Source organism: Talaromyces proteolyticus (assembly GCF_021365285.1).
Source record: "Talaromyces proteolyticus strain PMI_201 chromosome Unknown BGW36scaffold_3, whole genome shotgun sequence".
In the NCBI taxonomy this organism is placed as follows: domain Eukaryota; kingdom Fungi; phylum Ascomycota; class Eurotiomycetes; order Eurotiales; family Trichocomaceae; genus Talaromyces; species Talaromyces proteolyticus.
This window is the reverse complement of record NW_025764279.1, coordinates 34,720-56,240: the sequence shown is the minus strand read 5'-3', so window position 1 is coordinate 56,240 and position 21,521 is coordinate 34,720. Positions and strand designations below refer to the sequence as shown.

The 21,521-nt window shown below is 45.2% G+C and overlaps 10 protein-coding genes across 10 annotated transcripts; 4 read left to right on the top strand and 6 right to left on the bottom strand.

The window, feature by feature from the left end:
• Positions 1–152: 152 nt before the first annotated feature.
• Positions 153–1,047, bottom strand: BGW36DRAFT_445048 (3-oxoacyl-reductase; the record flags this gene model as incomplete). Its single annotated transcript, XM_046221657.1, has 2 exons — positions 153–422; positions 476–1,047. The coding sequence occupies 2 exons, from the start codon at positions 1,045–1,047 to the stop codon at positions 230–232; spliced, it is 765 nt and encodes a 254-aa protein (XP_046074888.1). The 3' UTR covers positions 153–229.
• A 628-nt stretch (positions 1,048–1,675) lies between these two features.
• BGW36DRAFT_423825 (RmlC-like cupin domain-containing protein) lies at positions 1,676–2,464 on the top strand (the record flags this gene model as incomplete). The annotated part of the gene is made up of 1 exon (XM_046219883.1): positions 1,676–2,464. The coding sequence occupies one exon, from the start codon at positions 1,676–1,678 to the stop codon at positions 2,462–2,464; it is 789 nt and encodes a 262-aa protein (XP_046074887.1).
• A 253-nt stretch (positions 2,465–2,717) lies between these two features.
• On the bottom strand, positions 2,718–3,873 carry BGW36DRAFT_414534 (uncharacterized protein; the record flags this gene model as incomplete). The annotated part of the gene is made up of 4 exons (XM_046219295.1): positions 2,718–2,977; positions 3,030–3,364; positions 3,460–3,704; positions 3,766–3,873. The coding sequence occupies 4 exons, from the start codon at positions 3,871–3,873 to the stop codon at positions 2,718–2,720; spliced, it is 948 nt and encodes a 315-aa protein (XP_046074886.1).
• A 1,889-nt stretch (positions 3,874–5,762) lies between these two features.
• On the bottom strand, positions 5,763–7,403 carry BGW36DRAFT_423823 (fumarate reductase/succinate dehydrogenase flavoprotein-like protein; the record flags this gene model as incomplete). The annotated part of the gene is made up of 1 exon (XM_046219882.1): positions 5,763–7,403. The coding sequence occupies one exon, from the start codon at positions 7,401–7,403 to the stop codon at positions 5,763–5,765; it is 1,641 nt and encodes a 546-aa protein (XP_046074885.1).
• A 436-nt stretch (positions 7,404–7,839) lies between these two features.
• BGW36DRAFT_423822 (cytochrome P450) lies at positions 7,840–9,550 on the top strand (the record flags this gene model as incomplete). The annotated part of the gene is made up of 3 exons (XM_046219881.1): positions 7,840–8,070; positions 8,119–8,404; positions 8,472–9,550. The coding sequence occupies 3 exons, from the start codon at positions 7,840–7,842 to the stop codon at positions 9,548–9,550; spliced, it is 1,596 nt and encodes a 531-aa protein (XP_046074884.1).
• Positions 9,551–9,970: 420 nt separating this feature from the next.
• On the bottom strand, positions 9,971–10,777 carry BGW36DRAFT_423821 (uncharacterized protein; the record flags this gene model as incomplete). Its single annotated transcript, XM_046219880.1, has 1 exon — positions 9,971–10,777. The coding sequence occupies one exon, from the start codon at positions 10,775–10,777 to the stop codon at positions 9,971–9,973; it is 807 nt and encodes a 268-aa protein (XP_046074883.1).
• A 626-nt stretch (positions 10,778–11,403) lies between these two features.
• On the top strand, positions 11,404–13,227 carry BGW36DRAFT_458400 (aldehyde dehydrogenase-like protein; the record flags this gene model as incomplete). The annotated part of the gene is made up of 6 exons (XM_046222010.1): positions 11,404–11,697; positions 11,787–11,844; positions 11,905–12,006; positions 12,058–12,346; positions 12,399–12,795; positions 12,854–13,227. 6 exons carry the CDS (start codon positions 11,404–11,406, stop codon positions 13,145–13,147), a joined length of 1,434 nt encoding a protein of 477 aa, XP_046074882.1. The 3' UTR covers positions 13,148–13,227.
• Positions 13,228–13,560: 333 nt separating this feature from the next.
• BGW36DRAFT_289744 (steroid monooxygenase) lies at positions 13,561–15,460 on the bottom strand (the record flags this gene model as incomplete). The annotated part of the gene is made up of 4 exons (XM_046210697.1): positions 13,561–13,750; positions 13,811–14,833; positions 14,894–15,172; positions 15,234–15,460. The coding sequence occupies 4 exons, from the start codon at positions 15,458–15,460 to the stop codon at positions 13,561–13,563; spliced, it is 1,719 nt and encodes a 572-aa protein (XP_046074881.1).
• Positions 15,461–16,973: 1,513 nt separating this feature from the next.
• Positions 16,974–18,056, bottom strand: BGW36DRAFT_445036 (uncharacterized protein; the record flags this gene model as incomplete). The annotated part of the gene is made up of 1 exon (XM_046221656.1): positions 16,974–18,056. One exon carries the CDS (start codon positions 18,054–18,056, stop codon positions 16,974–16,976), a length of 1,083 nt encoding a protein of 360 aa, XP_046074880.1.
• Positions 18,057–18,660: 604 nt separating this feature from the next.
• Positions 18,661–20,809, top strand: BGW36DRAFT_423817 (fungal trichothecene efflux pump; the record flags this gene model as incomplete). Its single annotated transcript, XM_046219879.1, has 5 exons — positions 18,661–18,849; positions 18,907–18,988; positions 19,042–19,654; positions 19,707–20,092; positions 20,166–20,809. 5 exons carry the CDS (start codon positions 18,661–18,663, stop codon positions 20,807–20,809), a joined length of 1,914 nt encoding a protein of 637 aa, XP_046074879.1.
• Positions 20,810–21,521: the final 712 nt, after the last annotated feature.

Genomic DNA, 21,521 nt, shown 5'->3' with positions numbered 1-21,521 from the left:
ACCGACAAACTTTCCCATATTCGGCTTGAATATACTACGTGCCGGGTTGATTCCTTCAAAATACGAACGTCGCTTTACCCCGCTTCAAGAACTGGAAAAGCATATTTTATTTCATGATCGAGGTTTGAGAATATTATTTACAGCATAATGAACTTCATATAATATGGGGTATTTCAAAGAGCGTCAAAATGCGAACTGATTTCCCTATTACGAGGACCTAAGCATAGTTTTAGCAAATTCGCCCACCATCAATTTGGTACACAGATCCTGTAATAAAGCGACTTTCATCTCCCAGAAGGAATGCAATTAGTGCTGCGACCTCTTCTGGGGTTCCTGCTCTCTTGATAGCTCGTTTGGATGTGAAGCCAGGAACAGTGATGAGTTCACTCGCTCTGGACGACATGGGGGTGTGGATTTCTCCACTATACCAATGATTAGCGTAAAGTACGGCGGATCAACTGAATTAATTCCTTACGGGACAATGGCATTTACCCGAACCTCACGGCTCCCCCCTTCGCGGGCTGCGCACTTGCTGAGTCCGATGACCCCATGCTTACTTGTTGAGTAAGCTGGAAATTGGCTTGATCCGAGTAGTCCCGCTACACTCGAGGTATTGACGATGCTTCCACCGTTGGAAATCACCTTCAATTGGGCCCGTAGGCAGAACATCATCCCGGTCAGGTTGACACCGAGAACGGTGTTCCAAACCTCGTCCGTCATGTTCGCAATTCCCCCACGGTCGGTTGATTCCACAAATATGCCCGCTACATTAGCTGCCCCATCTAGCCTGCCAAATTCTGAAATTGTTGACATGATCCATCGCTCGACATGTTCATTCTTGCTAATGTCGCCGGTTGTCGTCAGGACCCTAGTATTAGTACTCTTTCTAATCAACTCGGCTGCATCTTCCAGTGCCTTCTGTTGGATATCCAAGAGCGATAGGGAAGAGCCTCGTTGAGCTAGATAATGCGCGGTAGCTAAACCTATACCAGAGGCAGCACCCGAAACGGCGATAATTTTTCCATGGAACCCTTGTGTTGAAGCCATACCGGTGGTTGCTAGGGAAAATGCGATGGGAGGATATAATAGTCCTGCAAGATACTTATTTCTCAACACTTTGTTGAGACTCTATTCAATGATAAATAGTGGGCTCGTAAAAAAAGGTTTAGCGACGGTTGTTGCTTTATATTCAAGAGAAATAAGTTTGATACCAAGTAGAAACGGTCAATTAGGAATTAAAACGGAATTGATGGTTGGAATGAAACATAATGCATGAACAACCGGAACAGTACGCAACCACTAATCGTAGACAATATCTCCTAAAGATATTGCGGACTGCCGGAATTATAGCTGTGGAATTGTCGGAAACAGCTCACAATAGGAATTACCAGCATACTACAAAACCATATATATCGGTCAGCATTTTTGGGTCAAATTTTATGTGTCAACTTACATCCCCTGACCACCGCGCCTTTCTTCCGTTGGGGGTTCGAAGTTTTAAAGAACTTAGTTCGTTTACGGGAGCTGTCCACTTTCGTCTCGCTCGTGATCTCGACTGCTTTGTTTCTATAACAGTTTTTTCAAGGAAAAACACTGCAACATGAGCTTGTCTACAATCATTCGTTGGAAAGATCTCGAACCGTCCTGGCATCTTCCCAATCAAGTGCCAGGACTCATGCGTTGGATGATCAGTTGGGTGGCTGGCCCCACTGGATACTGCAATTCCAACCCTGGAGATGCCGTATTGAGCTACAATGCGTCTGTCGGCTTCATGCACCTACCATCCGCCAACCGACAACAAGGAAGACACTATCATAGTGTCAGTGAGATTTACATTATATTACGAGGCCATGTTTTAGGATATGATGGTCACGGTGTCACCCATCGGGCTGGTCCTCTGGATTGTATTTACATCCCCAGAGGCGTTCCGCATGGAGTTCGCTCCTGCGGAGAAGGGCCGGTCGATTTAATCTGGGTTCACGATGCGATTGAGCGCAAAGGTATTTCAAAATACTGGGACGAATCGATGGCGAATCCCCAAGATGAATCTAAGGAGGAGATCAAGGTACTTCCATTGAATGATCTTGAGCCCAACTGGGACTATGAGCATACCAAGGAGCCTGGTCAGAACCATTGGAGTATCAATTGGGTCGGAGGAGTAAAAGGATCCACGAATTTCAGTCCCGCATTAGCACTCCACAATGACAAGGTAGCAGTTGGACTGACAGTTATTCCTCCGGGAAATAAGCAAGTTATGACTCGCCCTATCGCTGAGCTGAACGTCGTCGTCCGTGGAAAAGTTGTGGTCGATATCGGAAATGGCTACGAGGAACTTCACAGGATGGACGCAGTCTATATACCCGCAGGCAATTCTCGCACCCTTAGAAATAATGGAGATGAGGAGTCATATATCGTTTGGGTGCATGAGAAGCCATCAGCTGCCGATACAGATATAGTCTCATGATCAGCGGCATATCAGTTATTGTAGTGTCATTTTAGCATCATCTACTGTACTAGAGATTACTCAATTTAGGTTCACTCTATGAATTCAGAATGTGCATAGGCTTGACTTCGATATATCGATAAGTCGGTGACTAGAGCATTAGAGAGACTAAGCTCCTGCAAATGATAACCAAGATGCAATTATTGCATCACCTCAATCCTCACTGTTTCCATAGAAATGGGTTCTACTCTTGAACCCAGAAACTTTACCCATCTCATCTAACTTGATTTGTTTTCCAGTATTTGTTGAGAAAGGCCTCTATCGAAGTTGGGTGTACCTCAGTGCAAAGGTCATTCAATGTCTTTTGTGGGAAATTAAACCAGCCTTCGGCCATCCCCAAGCCCATCATTGCCAACATCCCATCCATATTCTGCTTTGGAAAAAATGCATAACGAGGTATATTTGCCGGAAGCTCAGTGACTTTGTATTGTTTTAGCTTTCCAATAGGATCGTAGCTGACGTCAAAGCGCTTGCCTATCACAAAAAAGTTAGAGGATAATTACCTGAAGGATGCAAACATGCCTACCTGTTGCATGTTCTGCCTGTCTCAACAGCTCATTTAGCGTGACCTTATCCCCGACCATAAATGCCTTTTCAGGCCATTCCCTTAGCTCCAGGCTGGCTGCCACGAACTTTCCCACGTCTTTTGAATGCGTAAAGACCACTGGTACCTCTCCATTTCCTGGGATAGCCGCTTTGGCGTTCTCCATGTCTAATACGATATGCATTGGAGAAAGGTAGGTCGGTGCATATGGGTACCCATAATAATCGAGGAAGAAGCCGCATATGTAGCTGGTGAAAGATAGAGGCGATGATTTTAATTTACAGATTGCAGCACATTTATAATCACGCATTGCAACACTTGGTAATGCGTAGTTCCTAGTTCGGTTAATCGTTACCACACGCATGGCGTTTAAATGAAGCAGAAAGGTAATCATTCACAAAGGCAGACTCACTGCTTCTTGGCTTCATCATAATCGATTCCAAAATGGCTAGGCGCGAATCGTTTGACAGTTTGCGATTGAATCGCAGCATCAATGAGATTCAACTGTGCTTGGCTCTGTTCTTCACTGATGATGCTCATGGTTGAAATTATGGTATCGATATTATTTGTACCCAGGATTTCCGCGAGGCTATCGGGAGAGCTGTAGTCCACCAAGAGAATTTTGATACCTGAATCACTACCAAAAATATCGTATTTCTGTTCCTTCCGTTTAGCGCCTTTTCTCCGAATAGGATTGAGATTTGATGCCTTAGCTTACCTGACCTCGTGAGAGTACGAAAATGTCATGTTTTCCAGTAGCACTGATCTCCTCTGTCACGGAACGCCCCAAACCTCCAGTTCCTCCAGCAATCGCAACTCTACCCATGTTTATTGTGCGTTTGGATTACGGGATCAATTCTGTGATGTCGTTGAGAAGCTTGTCTGGTTGACGAAAAATACAGGCTGTCTCACAGTGATATACGTTTAATGATGTATCTGAGACTTCATCCTAATTGATTGATTGAGTAATCATATGGCTGAGTAATTATATCTATATTTTCTCAATTATCTGAGGAGTGACGCGGCTCGGTTTGCAAGCTGACCGCGCCTCATTTGGAGGCGGCCGGATACGACGCAATGCATTCCGAGCGTCTAGAATAGACGGTTGGACAAGACAGCGCACAACCCGATCCGAGATTTTCTACTGGAAATTATTCCCCAACCCATATTACTGTGCAAGCTCATTTGCACCTACCTAAAATGGATTTATCTGCACCTAAAGAACAATGAAGCCTTGTAGGACATCCCGTCGATGATTTTCCGGTTCCCATATTATCACAGTATGCCATCTCTGCCTCCGAACACACTACTTGATCTAATTACGTCAAATATGCAAATGATTACGGGATTCCTAGAGTATATTCCCTTTCACAACCTGAAAAAATCGCACATTACGGTATAGGCTCTGTCTGGTGTGAGTTGAGAAATTACGGATGTATAACTACAAGTGACTGCTACTGAGATGCTCCAACCTCGTCAACTTTAACTGTCAACCACTTGCTCTCTTTAACAGAGCCAATTTTTGAAAGTCGGGAATCGGAATTGAGAGTGGTAGTACTCTGCTTGATCAACCATTTTGTTGTACAATAGATTCTAAATGCCGTAGCTACCCTTAGCAGATCAATTTGGCCCAGTTGTATATCGTCGTATAACCAGCGGCAAGAGCTCTCAAAATTGCAGACAATACGTAATTTAATGATATTACTAGTTAGATATTCTTTCAATTGCTGTCTTGTGAACCTTACCGAGTTGTATTCATCCTAGTCTGTAACATTCATTGAACTCCTTATCATCCTCTATAGGACGGTATTTTCCTCCCATAGTATGCCCAGGAACAGTATTGCACCCATCGATTTTCAGCGTTGTTATTGCAGTACCATGATCTTGAATAATCTTTGCTCTGCAAGCCAGAGCAACTTCCTTACAATAGATTTCAATAACTCTACAGAACCCCACCCGGTGAAATGACCCAAATATAGAATTTAGATCCCCGATGTAGCTTTGCTTGCTGGGCTGCCAAATTAAGATTATTGTTAGGTCATGTTGCAACAAGTTCACTATGACAACCAAAGGATATTGCAATGTCCAATAAAAATCGACATTATCGATCTACTACACCATACCGCGCGGGTATAGTGGTTATTATTTTGTTATTTTATTTATTATAATAAAAATAAAAATAAAATAGGTATAGCGGTTCGGTAAATTCAAGATAGACCGCATGGTGTTCCACCCATGGGACCAGCACTATCGAGCCGAATATTAGAAAGGAGCTGCTCCAGCTTCCTCTCCTGCCTTTTCAGCCATCATGATACGATTTTCTGCGTTGTTTCCAGCCTCCGATTATCAGGCAATATGAAACCGTGAGAATAGTCCTGACCGACAGATAATATACCTTATTGCTTTCCCTTTCAATATGACTTCTAAAAATGAAATTATTCCGTTCGGAGCTCTATAACTATATGCGGGTCTAATATGCTGATCTTGGGATAGAAAATCAGGTAGTAACCGTGCTAGCCTACTCACAGTTGGTGCCCAGAATGGCACGGTTAGTTTGTGGTTCGTCAGAAGCACAAGGAATTAAGTTTAAGAATGAAATATAATCATAGTTAGGGTGTAATATATGGCAATGCATACACACAGTGACATCATTGATATGAGTTCTCCCCGGCTTCGCTTCCTTCCACATTAGACCCTAAGATGCGCTCATTGCAGTCAGAATGCAGTCATGTGGAGTGCTGCACGATACCCATAGAGCAAACCGCGCATTCCGGCGATGCCGCTGTTGAAGCCTCCTCCCCAATCCATCCATGCTGACGAGTTGCCAACGGCATAAAGTCCATCGATCACGTCCCCGGCGGCGTTCTTTACGCGTCCATTTTGGTCGGTAGGAAGACCAGCTGTCGGCACTCCCATAGTCACGCGTTCCAGCCTCACGGCGTAGAAGGGGGGCTGAGACACTGGGGCCATATTGGGATTCTTCAGTTTCGGATCGCCCGCCATCAGTCTGCCCCAGGGGTTTATTCCACGCTGAAAGTCTTCATCCACACCATTACTGCACATGCAGTTGAATCGCTCCACAGTTTGCTGAAGACCATTCCCATCAATACCTATCTCATTCGCCAATTCAGACAAACTCTGGGCAGAGGAAGCCATTCCTTCTAGGAGTGGCTGACCTGCCAATACTGGTAGCAGACCCTTCCGATCCAGCATCCTTTGATCAAAGACCAGCCATGCAGGCCAGTTGACCATACCATCTTCCTGCCCATCGAAGCGCGCGGCCTTGGTCACCACATCGGGATAGAAAGAATCGTTTGAAAAGCGCTTACCCTTGCGGTTGACGATCATTGAATGGGGTTGACCTGGAACCAGAAGGCGGTAAGAGGGCTTTATCCCGTAAATCAACTCCGTGGGGACTTTGTATCCCACGAATATCGGGGATTGAGACGGTACTCTCGAGGGCATGGGTATAACACCCAGCTTGGATGCAAGCACGATATGGTCACCTGTGACTGTAGGAAGCGCCATACTACCAGTATCTGGAAGGCCATCAAATCTGCGTACAAATGGCTTGTTCCAATCGTATCCTCCGGTGGCAAGGATGACGCCACGACGAGCCCGAATGCGGTGGGTTCCAGCCCTATCGCGTGCCACAACACCTATGACACGTCCGTCATTGTCATCGGTGATTAGCTCGATGACTTCAGTAGAAGTACGCAGGTTGACACCACGATTAAGGGCCGCCAAAACTTGGGCAGCTGCCATTCCAGCTCCTGCGCATCGCTCGTCGTTGGTAACGTGGCGTTGGATGCAAGATCTTAGAGATTCTCCGCCTTGCTGCATCTCTACCCACTCCGAAGAGGTGGAGTAGCTGTAGTAGAGACCATACGGAGAGATTAACACCTTCTTTTGATAATCCCCTAGCTGTGAAGCTGCAAAAGGTCTTACCTCAACATACCGCCCTTCGGGCGCCGAGCCGGGCACAGATGGATAGTAGTAGTCGGGCAGCCCTTGGATAACTTGCATTGGAATGCCAATGATCTTGTCAAAGAATAACAAACACTCTCGAGATCCTGACAAATATTCGTCACGAATCTCTGGCATCGCTTGTCCTTGACCTAAGTGGTCAATGTACTGCCTGGCCATTTCTGGCCTGTCTTCAATTCCCGCTGCTTCAGCCAAGTGATTAGGGCCTGGGAAAAGTTGTCCAGACGACAAGGCTGATACTCCCCCAAGCAGCTCAAATTTCTCAAGCACCAATGCCTTCGCTCCATGTTCCGCCGCAGTGATGGCGGCGGAAAGTCCCCCAATCCCTGAGCCTACGCTGACCGTGTCGTACTCTTCATCCCAAGCCATTCTCTCCAGTAGTATATGAGTAATGTGGCGAATGATAGTTACAACAATCGTCGTGAAGCGGGTTCTCCTGGAGAATTTTTACGGTCTAAATGCTGCAACTTGAAGTAAAACGGAGCATTAGCTACCTACTGTAGCAGTTGACTTCCCTACGGAATGGCGGCTCTAGATCTCATGGCGTGTTTTGTTTTGAACATAATCCATTTTCATTCGAAGAGCAAAACATGTACTATGACCCCTCGGGCCTTAATACTCGCTCTATCCGAACAATTCGGCTCGGGACGGGATATCCGACAGCTCGTCAATTAAGAGATTTGAGGAACCATCCAAGCACACTCAGATATATCTCTCCTATTTGTCCGGCTCATATTAAACACATCCTCCCATTGACTACATGTATCAGTCGCTGGTTCGTTCACAAAGTGAAACTATTTCCATGATGGCAACTTTAATCTCTGATCTTGTGGAGCCGCTTGGCCAGGCTAGGGGCTTCGTCTTGGCAACTGTGATCCTCCTCACAGTATTCAAGATCTACAGATACAGCAATTCTGACTCCGTGTATCCCGATCTCCCTTTTGTAGGAAGAGATGAGCAAACCAAGACGACGTGGCAGTTGAAACTGCGATGGGTCAAAGAGGCAAAGCATCTTATTTATGACACATTAAGCAAGGTGCTCAAGTGATAAACCGACTGTTTGCTGAAAGCTAATTTTTGATAGCAAAATAAGCCGTTCCAACTCATGGCAAGCACCGGACCGCTGATTATTCTTCCTGCACACTTCATGGAGGAGGTTCGAAACGATGACCGGATGACCTTTGCAGCTTCTTTAAAGAAAGACTTTTTCTCCGCCTATCCAGGCTTCGAGGGGTTTCGCCCCGCAGCAGAAGACCATGTGTTCACATCGTCCGTTCGAATTGGACTCACACAGTCGATTGGCAAAGTTACAGAGCTTTTGTCTCAGGAGATGGCTGGGATCTTGCGTGTAATGTGGCCTGTCACTGATGGTAAATATCACAACACAGTCGGGCCCCAACATAGCCTTTGGGTTTAACACTGACATCCTCTTTTAAGAATGGATAAGCACCGAATTCAACCAAGACGCGCTCAATATCATCGCCCGCTTGTCTGCACGAGTTTTTCAGCCAGAGCCACTCTGTCACAATCAGGAGTGGCTGGACCTTACAGTCCGTTATACCGTCGATTTCTTCACAGCCGCTTTCGTTTTACGAATGTGGCCAAAGGTACTCCGGCCCCTAATTCACTGGTTCCTGCCCCAGACGCGCAGGATTCGCAACCAGGTGGCCATTGCCACACGCCTCATGGAGCCTGAGCTTGCTCGCCGTCGAAAGGCAAGAAAGGAGGCAATTATCTCGGGGAAAGAGCCTCGTTCAGCTGTGGATGCTTTGACGTGGATGGCAACGGCTGCCAAGGAGAAAGCTGATGAATACAACTATGTCTGGGGTCAGCTAAACTATTCTTTAGGAGCTATCCACACCACCTCTATGACATTTGTCTATGTTTTATATGACTTGATCGAGCATCCTGAATACATCCCGTTGATAAGGGAAGAGATTGCCGCAGTATGGAAACCCGGCGATATCTTGACTAAGAACACGTTATACAATCTGAAGATCATGGACAGCTTCATGAAGGAAAGCCAGAGGCTCAATCCTGTCACTCTCAGTAAGATGGTTTCTCCCATTTGTCCTCATTCGGGGAAGCTGAATAGCGAATTAGTGCCCCTGAACCGAGTGGCGCAACAGACAGTTCACCTGTCCGATGGAACAGTGATCCCCAAGGGCGCTGGTCTTGCAATCCCTGTTACCGCATTGACAGATGAGAAATATCATCAGGACCCTCTTAAATTTGATGGTCACCGGTTTTACAATTTACGGCAGCAGCCTGGTAATGAAACGAAGTACCAGTTTGTCACTACCAGCAATGAGCATATATCCTTTGGCCATGGAAAACATGCGTGCCCTGGTCGGTTTTTTGCTTCGAATGAAATTAAGATTGCTCTGGTGCAAATTTTGACCACTTACGATCTTCGCTTCCCACCAGGCAAAGGAAGACCAAGGTGCCTCGAGAATGGAGCAAGTTTAGTCCCCGACCCAAGAGGGCTAATCCAGTACAGGCGGAGGCAAGCATGAACGATGTTTCTGCTAACCTTAGAGCAGCATTGGGTATAATATATGACCTTTGACCTAGCTGTCAAATTTAACAATGCTGTTGGATATGCAAAAATGTAAAGATATGATCAAACTGACATGCAAGAAATCAGGAGCAGTGCATTGCAAAGCCAGTACTCTATTTCGTCGATTGAAAAGTAGACAGAAGAACCATCATACTGTAATGACAGCTACTATGTTCACGGTGGAGAAAAACAGCATAGAGAATATTTTAAATCTCATTGCAATACAGTCTGTATGATAATCTGCTTCGATTTTTTTCCAAGCTAGAATGTCAGTCCTTCTCAAAGAAATCTCCGTAACGTTCAAAGCATTGCCAAAATGTTTCTGTCCAATAAACAAGGCATTTAGATTTACAAGTCACTAATTTCCACGCTTCAATTAATCCCAAGAGTATTTAGCAGTCGGATCCATGCCATTCTGCGCAAACTCCAACAATACCTTTTCAAAGTTTTTGAAATTGCTCACAAGAAACTTTCCCTGCTTCACTCCAGTGAGCAGCTCCCGTGCGGCGTCTTCAGCATTGATGGCCCTCTCCAAGAAAAACTGGCGTAGAGCCTCTTCAAACCCCTTGCTGGACCTTCCGTGGGGCTTCTCTGCGGCAGCCGTCCACACAGCACCTGGATAAAGTACACTGACCCCGATGTTGTATTCTTTCAGTGTCGCAATCAGGCTTTGACTAAACGAGATTTCTGCCGCTTTGGTCAAATTGTAGGGTATTCCGTTAACAGAAAATTCGGCCGGGGGCGTGATTCCGTTAGGTGACGCTGTGTTCACAATCCAGCCGCTACGGCGCACAATCATCTCGCCCACGAATGCCTTCACGATACGCATGTAACCAAGAACGTTTATTTCAAACGCCTTCCTAGTTCCATCTATATCAAAATTCCTTATTGTTCCATGAGGAGCATACATGGCATTGTTGTGAAGGATATCGGGCACTCCTATCTCCTGCTTGACCTTGTTGCCAAAAGCATCAACAGCAATATCACTAGCTAGGTCGCATTGGAAGGAGTAGACAAGGATGCCCTCTTTCCTCAAATCTGCTGCTGTTTCCTCAAGTTGATCCGTAATTATATCTGTGATTATCACGCGAGCTCCATTTCTACCGTACTCGAATGCCATACCGCGCCCTAGGCCCCGCGCTGCGCCAGTCACCAAAACCAGCTTGTCTTTGAAGTCACACATGGCCAGCGAAAGAGGTCTGTGGAGAGAGGTTCACGATCAAGTGTGGAGAATAAAATGATATCACAGAGTTTTTCACATAAAAATATCGGAACCATTTTTTCACTACTCGCTGGTGAGCCTACGTCTGTTCATATTACGCTGACTCACGCCTCTTCATGTTCGGCTCGGAAATAGCCACGAGCCGCATTCATATTTCTTGCACACAACAGACTGCCAGCTTGCATTTTCACCTGGCTTCCTGAATCTCTAGTATCCGTATTCGGTTGGTTGGGCTCTTCATTCCATCATCTGTCACGGCCCGAAGTTAACTTTTTCAGTGCGTCATATTCAACGGCCCAAATAATCCTTACTAGTGGAGACATATCCGAACGAGGCATTCCACCGAAGTGAGGAAAATTGTTCAATAGACTTTGGATAGCACTGAGTCCTTGTATTTCTCCTTCTCTTTCTGTTCTTCTCCGAGGCCTTCATGTGAATTCGAATATTCCGGAACTCCGGGCGGTTGTGGGGCTTTATCTGTTGCCTGTTAAAGTTGCTTATTACTCTAAGTATTTTCAATAAGTACCGATATCTTAATATCTCTTAAGGTCCAGAGTGTAGGTCCTCGCTCAAATAGGTGATTTATCATGTCAGATACTCTCTCTTTCACAAGCTTTTACAATGTCGTCAACGGCAAGTTTCGCGGTTCCGAGACATCTCACCATGGTGTCGATCCCGCTACTCAAGATCCCCTGTGGAATATCCCGACAGCGAATGAGCAAGATGTCAATGATGCTGTACAAGCTGCAAACAATGCCTTGCAAACCTGGAAGAAGGTTCCATTTGAAGAGAGAGTAGAGATACTAAGGACATGGGGAGAGGCGTGTAAGGCTTACCTCAAACAGTTTAGTGAGCTGATCACGAAGGAGAATGGAAAACCGGTAAGCCAATACAAGGGAGCCACTTGTTTTGCTCATTCTGTTTATCTAAAGCCGAAACTGTTGAATTGAAAAGCCTAACCCGAGAGCAGAAACTTTATGGTGAGCTGGAGGCCAATCACTCGTTTCATGAGGCTTTCAATTACTTCCGTAAGCATGAGGCTCGTTTCTATCCACTGGCAATACTATACTGATCCGAGCAATTGCTAGTGACGCTGAAAATACCGGAGGAGGAGTACACTGTGAATGATAGGAATTACTACGTTAGGTACACGCCTCTAGGTGTTGTAGTCGCTATTTGTGCCTGGAATTGTATGTCGATCAATCCCTGATCTCCTTTTCAACTAAGCCAATTTTTTCAAGTTCCTCTTGGGCAACCGATTATGAAAATACTTCCAGCCTTGATGGCTGGTAACTGCTGTATAGTGAAACCGTCTCCGTTCTCTCCTTACAGCGCATTGAAGGTGATCGAGCTGGCTCAGAATTATCTCCCACCAGGTGTTCTGCAAGTCCTGAGTGGTGATGACAGGCTCGGCCCCTGGTTGACTAGTCATCCTGATATTCACAAAATCACCTTTACTGGTTCAACCGCGTCTGGTAAAAAGGTGGCAGAAACAGCAGCAAAGACTCTCAAACGAATCACCCTTGAACTGTAGGCTCCACTGAGCGTCTAGAACGTTCATTCAAATCTGACTTCTTCATAGAGGGGGTAACAACGCAGCGATCATTTTCCCCGACGTGGATGTTGATATGGTAGCCTCTGAGGTCGCCATGGGGTCATTTTGGAACACCGGACAGGTTTGTACCGCCGTTAAACGAATATATATTCACAATGACATCTATCCACAAATGCTTGCAGCCCTAGCAAAGGCGTCTCTGAAATTTAAGATGGGACCAGGGAGTGAAGATGGAGTGCTAATGGGTCCGGTTCAAAATGAGATGCAATATCACAAAGTGAAATCATTATTTCAGGAAGCCAGGACCAACAGCTATAAAGTGACTGTGGGTGGTCAAGTGAAAGACGATACTGGCTTCTTCCTGGAGGCCACAGTCATTGACAACCCACCGGCGGATTCGAAGCTCGTCACAGAGGAGCAGTTTGTCAGTTGATTATGTGGTTGCATCTTATTACCCATCACCACACTAACTAGGCTTCCAGGGTCCTATTGTCCCAACGCTACCATGGTCGAAAGAAGAAGAAGTCATCGATCACGTTAACAGCACCACAATGGGGCTTGGCGCAAGCGTCTGGACAAGAGATATGCGGAATGCGCGAAGGATTGCACAGCAACTGGAAGTGGGCAGTGTGTATATTAATAGCTACGAAAAAGTCTCCTTCCGGGTTCCTTTTGGCGGCCACAAAGAGAGTGGCATTGGTTACGAGTGCGGTCCATCAGCTTTAGTTCCATTTTGTAATATGCAAGTCGTGCACTACAACTTCAAGACTCTATAGGTCCGGAAAGGGGGATTATGGAAGATATTGCTACCTATGGCTGGATCGGAAGTCACATCAGCCTGCAAATTAAATTCCTCGAGCCGGAGTTTCGGATTGAACCGTGAATAAATTATTCTCTCTCTCAAATGCTGAAAATATCTGTTTCCTTACATGCAGTAACACCAGTCATTTTACAGAACAGCGCGAATAAAATTATCATTCCACTGCGAGTTCCCTGTGTGGATGTTAGATATTGGAAACACAGCCGCTTAAACAGATACAAATAATATAGCTTAACAAAACACGCTAGATATTTACTTGGTTCTTAACTCAGGCATAGGCTAAGTACATACCGAAGTAGGTTCACCTAACTGCAGATTGTGTACATCGAATCACTGAACAGAAAAAAATATGAGGAGAGAAAAACAAAGTTAAAATCCGTTCTTCTGTTCACTGCTGGCCTTAGCCACAATTGACTCTTTCAGCGTTCCCCAAAACCAAGTATTATCACTGCCGTCTACATCATGAATAGAGAAACCATTGCCCAGCCACTGCCACCGGTTCTGATTCTTGTATTCAATATCGAAGTCTTCAAATCGCGGCTGTGCGAGAAGCTCCATACTACTCTCCTAAGTCAGCAAGACCTATTTCTCAAAATATATGATAGAGATGTTGACTTACACTTGGGTCCTGGTTCCCGCATAAGAGCTTGGAGGGGTTTCTATGGACCCAGCCTTCATCCAACTGCGGCATGGAGCATCCCACACAAAGCGTTTGATTAACAATTTTGTATGCTCTCCATAATCTTCAATAACAGTCTTTTTCGGAGTTAAAGACTTAATGTCCTCGATCTGCATTTTCTCAATCATCTGGAGAATCCACCGGGAGAATACATCCATCATAGGAAGGACGCTGGACTGTCCGATAGGGGAGTATGGTCCGTAGAAGGTGAAATAGTTTGGCATATAAGGGGCAGCCACACCCATATACGAGAGCGCGTTCTCTGCATAAATATCCTGAAGATTTTTACCATTAGCAATAATAGGAAATCGCGGAACCCATGTCGTGTTGAAACCTGTAGCGAAGACGATCGCATCGATTTCAACCTTATTGCCGTTAGGATCAATAAACCCTTCCTCTGTCAACTCATCTAGCGAGGCTTTGCAATATGTTGTCACATTCGATTGCGTAATAGCCTCCAGATATCCATTTCCAGGCGTTCTTCGCTTACATCCAACTGGGAAGGTGGTTGGTGTTAAAGCCTCTAGCAGATCTGGGTGGTCACGCAACTTATCCTTCATGAGGCTCAGGGAAAACTCCTGGGCATAATGGGTAATAGGGGTGTTTTTGAGAACGGCAAGCGGGTCGCTTAGTGACTTCTCGACGTCCTTAATGTATTTTAGATAGACATCTGGCTTATGGATAAACTTCTCTTTCTGCTCCTTGCTGTACTGGAAGTTTCCACCGTCAGGACCCGCAAAGGTAGATCCGAAGCTGGATGTGATCCAAGTTCCGCTTCTAATCCAGGTATACAAGTGAGAGACAACCGGTTGAAGGGCTGCTGTCAGCTGCAGCCCGCTCGCCCCAGTACCAACAACGGCAACTCGTTTGCCTGCAAGATCAAGATCTGTGGGATAATTGGCAGAGTGTACGACAATCCCTTTGAAATCCTTGCGGCCTTTTATGTTCGGCCATTGCCAGTAGCTGGCAGCTTCATTGTTAATAAAAGAATTATGTTGCTAACTCTGATTAGGAAGAGCTTACTTAAAGATACCAGAGGCATTGACGAGGACGTCAGCCGTATCATCAAACTCGGTCCCGTCTGTCAGGTTTCGAACCTTGACACACCACTTACCGGATTGATTATCCCATTGGGCATGTATGACTTCGTGTTGAAGTTTGATAAATTTTCGCAGACCGTGTTTATCTGCGACGTGCTTAAAATACTCCAGAATCTCAGGTGCGTAGGCATAAAACCTCGACCAGATCTTCAGTTCCCACGGGTACTGGTAAGTCACTGAGGGAATATCGCAGGCGCATCCACTATGGTCGACATCAGATTACAAATAATAGATCAGGGAAACAGCCCATCAAGAGCACTCACGGATAGCGGTTTTCGGTCCATGTCCCTGATACTTCATCGTTTTTTTCGTAAATTACGCATTCGAAATCAATCATTCTTTCCTGTTGAAACTTGGCAAAGCTGAGGCCAGAAGCTCCTGCCCCTATGACAATTGCCTTCCTGAACCTCTTTGTGCCTGAAGGAACCTCCTGGATCGTGTAACCATTCTTACTAGTCGGCCAACCGTATACTCGGGGGCGGTCCTCCATGGGGGCAGCTGGGGGAAGACGCGCCAGCCCTTCGTTCACAGGAGCATCCTTGTTAATCGCCATGATAGGTACTATATTAGGGATATATCTCTGAATCCGATAATGTGACCAGGAGCATATGATGAGATTATATCAACGAGGACCGCTTGAAAAGGTTCGAAAGGCTGCCTATCGTTTAATGTATTTGCGGGTTAGTTCGTTTTATGAGCGGAGGTAACGAATGCTACTACAGAATGGGTATTGAACCACCGAGACATAGCTAATACAACAGGCAATTCTACGGGGAAGTAACCTAACCTACAGATACGTTCACCCCAAAGAGAACAGTCCTGACACCCCTCCCTTGAGCTATTATCCCACGGCATGAAATGTCACAATTTTTCCGAAGGTTCCATGGTCGGGCTCAATGGAGTAGGAGATTTATTTTAGTTGCAATTCTCGGGTATTTATTCCTTGACTTCCGCGACCCCTCAAACGTTGTTGATGTCAACTATTCCGTGAATGATCAGAGCCCCCTAAATCCTTGTGATCTTAACCAAATTAGTCCTACTTTCTTCCATTTGAGTAAGGTTGCTCTAGCTTCCGTGGGGGTCATCGGTATCGCAAAATTTAGGAATTCTAACGTCGCCAATTTCTCTTCCGGATTGAAGGATGGATATGAACGTCTTGGCTGAGAGTTACACCCATTTGGGGCACAGATATGAGGACTCGGAGTCAAAATAATTTTGAAAGGAAATCGATCCAGAAAATTCGGGTCAGTGACCAGCTCCGAGGCGGATTTGTATTGGTAAACATCGCCACGTGTGCGGGATTTCACTTGCTAGCTGAAATCCTTTTGCCTGGCTTCTCTTTGAGACATAATTGCAAATTTGGTTTAATACATGCCTGGAACTATATACATGAGCTTCAACACATATGCTCGATCGCTAAACTAGGCTCCTTAGCGTGGATATAATTATGATGCTTCCTTTTTTTGCCAGTCGCTTCGCTTGAATGTCGCCTCGCTGGAATGTCGCCGAATCGCATCCTGTAGGCGATGGAGAGAGGACAGGGAATGTAAAGTTATTTGCTACTTTGTCAGAAGATATGTCAGATAGATATTATTCACAGTGGCAAACCTATCATAAGCTCATGTGAATAGTGACTTTGTTCCACTATTAACCATTGTTCAAGTTTAAGTATATGACTAATGTCCACTATCTCCATAATTATTTTTATGCCAAGAACCTGTCGAAGGCTGTGTTGTTTGTTACACGAGCTTGTCATATAGTTACCGATCTAACCATAACATAGCAGTACAGCACTAGAGTCAGGTGATAAGTATGCTAGCTAGGCCAGATGAGGAAAATGAGCCTTGTTACTTGCTTCTCTATTATCAACATGTCTTGATGTCCATCTGACAGGACTTCATTAGCCAACTAATACACTGTGCAGATTCATTCTGTGAAAAAGAGTAGTTAACCCATAGTAACTGCGAACTGAAGAAGCAGGCGACGAGAAAGCAAGCGATTGACTATTGAACAAGAAGGACTACCTTTCCACACGCTGCGCAGTCTTCCATGCGTTGATGAGCTAGTCCTACATCCTCAAGATTATAAGTACTGTCGAGGAAATTCTCTTTATTGTATTTTCCACTCTTCACCTTTTTGACGGCATCTTGCAAGACACGAGATGCATAATCATAGTCTTCATCAAGGGTCGTAAAGGTAGTTAACTTTCGCTTCGCAGTGACGAGGCCGGCACTCAGAGACATTTTCCAGACCTTTCCAAGAATTCCACACTTGACAACAGTTCCTCCCGCCTTTGTAACCGGCATCGAGATATTCTCCAAGGCTTCTAACCCAACAAGCTCTAGGACGGTTTGGACCTCTGTTGCGGCTATTTGTTGTATCATCTGTGGGTTCTGCAACTCTGAGTCCAGAACGACCCAGTCTGCCCCAGCATCTTTGAGCTTTTTAACCTTACTCTCTTGCCGGGTAGTGGCTATAACATAGCATCCTTGATCCTTAGCCACCAAGATAGCCCATAGCCCCACACTGCTCGTTGCTCCATGAACAAAAACGACGTCTCTGGGCTTAGTTTCAGCTGCGAGAAACAGAGCACCATAAGCTGTCCATAACCCCATCGGAATAGCACCAAGAACTGCCCATGGAACATCTTTGGCGGCCTCGCCTAGTTTCCACAGTCTTCGCTGGTGGCAGATGGTGAACTCCGCGTATGAGCCGTCGTAAGCCTTGCCCCCACCGTAGGCCCATCCCGCAACTCGATCTCCCAGCTTGAACTCGGTGTTTGATCCTGCCTCGACGACTTCACCCACAAACTCTTCCCCGAGCACCTGTGGGCATTCGTCTTGAAACTCTTCTTTAAAGATGCCAAACTCTACGGGCGAGACAGGCTCAGCATTACGGGCACGTAGCTCAGCCCGGTTGAGTCCAATCGCATATATACGAACGAGGCAGAAGTGAGGATTGGGAAGCGATGGTTTTGGATAATCTGTTCGGTAGGTGAAGCAAGCAGTTGGAGGCGTCGCACGGGGAGATGTAAGAGTGATAGCACGCATGGTGCCATTCGGCGTATTGTCCCAGCTTCTAACCATTTCTGCGGCGTTGAAAGTCCTCAATATATTATCCCAATTAGAACTGATGTAAATTGCAAACCATTACTCTATTTCAGTTGTGGAATGATTGATATAATGCCATGTTAAATGGTATTGTGTTGAAGAATCATTGCTTTTGTTAGTTAAATGAACCTCGGAGCCGTGGTTTACGCATCCGAACCAATTTCAAATTAATGGATTATTTAACTTTCCTCTTAAGACTGACACATGCAATTGGATAAAATTTATTTCACTTTCGGATTTAATCTCGGAATTCTTACTATATCCTTTCTTAACGTATGGCCTAGATGGAAGTGTGATGATCAACCTGGGGTAGTTCCTGCTCTTTACGGAATTACCTGTATTAGAGCAAGCAATGGGAATAGGAGAGACCCGCGGTTGCATCGGAATACTGCTTAGAAACCCGTACAATGTTATTCATGCTATATACGATATAGGCGATACGTAGCGTAGATGATCGAGGAGCCTATATAACCTAGCCTCTTTCCAGAGTCGAGGGAGCATCTTTCGCCTGTCCCACAGGTTCTTTTCACTTCCTCTTCTACCAATACATTCGAATGAGCATAGAATAGAAAATATCAAGATGTCACTGGATATATCGAATGCTGTGCAATCCGAAAGCCAAGTCAATCAACGGGACCGTGTCTCCTTGGAAAAAGCCGAGAAGCATGAAGCGAACACAGAAGGCTCGAAGCTAAATTGTACTAACAGTGGTTTCGATGAAATTGAGGAGGAATATCATTTCACCATTGGTCAATTTTTGGCCTTAGCTGTAAGAATCGTATTGTTTCCCATTTTGTTAGGGCCCTAAGTACTGATGACTGTTAAGGCGATGCAGTTGGGCTACATGGGAGCTGTATTCTGCATACAGATGATCTCCGCTATTCTAACAACAATCAACAATGACATTGGTAAGTGATGTGTAGATAAATCAACCTACCATGTTCTTCGTTTCTACTTCAAGAGATGTGGAATCCGAGTGATAACAAAGCGCAACTCATAGGGCCAAGCTCTGCCTATGCCTGGATATCGACTTCTCAAGTCATCCCTGTGGGTGTTTTTGGCCTGTTAGTAGGTCGATTAGGTGATATCTTCGGCCGCCGAAACCTTATAATTATGGGAGACATATTTGGCATAATCGGCTGTGCCATATGTGCGACAGCCCAAAGCATCAATGTTTGCATAGGTGGAGGTATATTCATCGGAACCGCATCCGCATGCCAACAGGTTGCGTGGGCTGCTAGTTCTGAGATGGTCCCAAGAAAATACCGGGCTCTTGTTATTGGTCTTTTCGAGATGTCGTGTGTTCCAGCTGGCGCATTTGGGCCCCTCATCGGCAACGCAATCGCTAAAAACACTACTTGGCGATGGGCGTACTGGATTCCTTTCATCCTAAACTGTCTCTCCTTTATAATGGTCTTCTTGTTTTATCGCCCTCGTGATCAGTACATTAAAGAAGAGGGTAAGACTCGGTTGCAGGAAGCTGCTGATCTGGACTGGATTGGCTTTTTCCTCTGCGCTACTGGCATTTGTCTGTTCCTCCTCGGAATCTCTTTTGGTGGAAATCAGCTACCTTGGTATGTTAATGCCATCCGCGTTTCTCGTTGACGTCAGCTAATAGATTGCTAGGAAATCTGGCGGAACTATCTCTATGATTGTCATTGGTATTCTGCTTTTGGTTTTGTGTGGATTCTATGAAGCCTACTGTGGCATGATCTTGCCCTTGTTCCCGCCGGTCGTATTTCAACACTTCCGACGGGTTACTTGCGTTCTCATTGGGACATTCCTTTACGGCATGCTATACTACTCAACAGCTGTTTTGTGGCCCCAGCAAGTTCAGGGCCTCTATACAACGGATCTTATCAAAGTTGGCTGGTACTCATCTGCACTTGGTATCGCGGGTATAATTAGCTCCCCAATTTTCGGTACTCTTTTCACATTTGGACATGCTCGAAGTCTATTCATCTTCATTATAGTTCTAGGTACAGTTGCTTCCGGATGCATGGCCACTGTCTGTAAGTTCCATCACGCTTCTGCTTCTATAAACATATCTCCTATTCCTATACTAATGCACTAACACAATCTCAGCTCCTACATCGAGTACTGCTTCTACTATCCTGGTCGCCATGGAAGGTGTTTGCGTTGGAGGGGGTATGATTGTTGCCACTGCCATGGTCCAACTTGCAGTTGAACATCAATATATCGGCCTCGTCACAGCTCTAGCTGTCGCAGCTCGCAATATTGGGGGTGCTGTTGCGCAGGTCATCTACACCTCTATATTTACTGGCCGGCTCAAACACAATATCATCATTTATGTGGCAGAACCATTGATCAAGGCTGGAGTATCCCCTGAGGAAATTGAAATTGTCATAGAGGCTATTGAGAGCACGGAGACGACACAACTTATCGACAAACTTACGCCTACACAATTAGAGGTCGGTCTCGAAGGCTTGCATCAGGCAATCGTGCACGCCCTGCGCGTAGTTTATCTTTCTTCCATTGCCTTCGGTGTCGTTGGGACAGTATTCGTTTGCTTCTGCAGAAATGTGAATCACTTGTTAACCGCAAAGGTCGATGTTCAGCTAGATGAAGGCGCCAAGTTACAAGGCGTCACTGATACTGGCAAAGGTTATATTATTCCTATTGAGGAGCAGATGCGGTACACAAGTCGCTGGCATGGGACTCCTACAGTGAATCAAAAGTCACCATCTATGGCCAATGTTGATGGTTGATACTCTACCGTTTAGCCAAAACAGCGGGTTATTAAATCTCTATATGTCACCTAAGGCTCTATGAAACCACTGTTAGCTACTCCTGTGGGTGGGGTGGTGCATAATATACTTGGCGGTATGAATATCGCTTAATTGAGAATATTTAGCTGACGACTGGAAACCCTATGTTGTCGTGAATTTATCTTAGCAACCAATTACAATGTCACTAGTACCTCCTAGCGCCTATCTACCTTTAATATAGAGCACATTAAACGCTGTCTACGAAATAGAGACAATTTGGACTGCCACCAATTTATCAATCATTTCCAAATTAGGCAATTAACTATACATTAAATTACCTTTTAATAAATTATTTATGAATATAGATTTAATCTTCATAGTAAAAGGAGTAATAAATAGCTATCTATCCATTACTGTCGTATATATAAGTACGATATTATTTACATAGGGATCAATATATTCGTGCTCTATCATTCCTACTCTTGCATTATTTCTCTATATGTAATCCAAGTTTTTATTGATTTAATCAGTAAAAGCTAATCAATTCTAATATTTTCTGCCAATAAATTGTTATTCTGGGACTGCTCATCAAAAATACGCTTTAACCCTAATTTGAATTGGGAATCAATTACACATTTTGGTTAGGGCGGCATTTATTATGCATCAGCCGTTAATCATCAAACCGTTGTGGTTCTGTCACAGCCAATTCCTT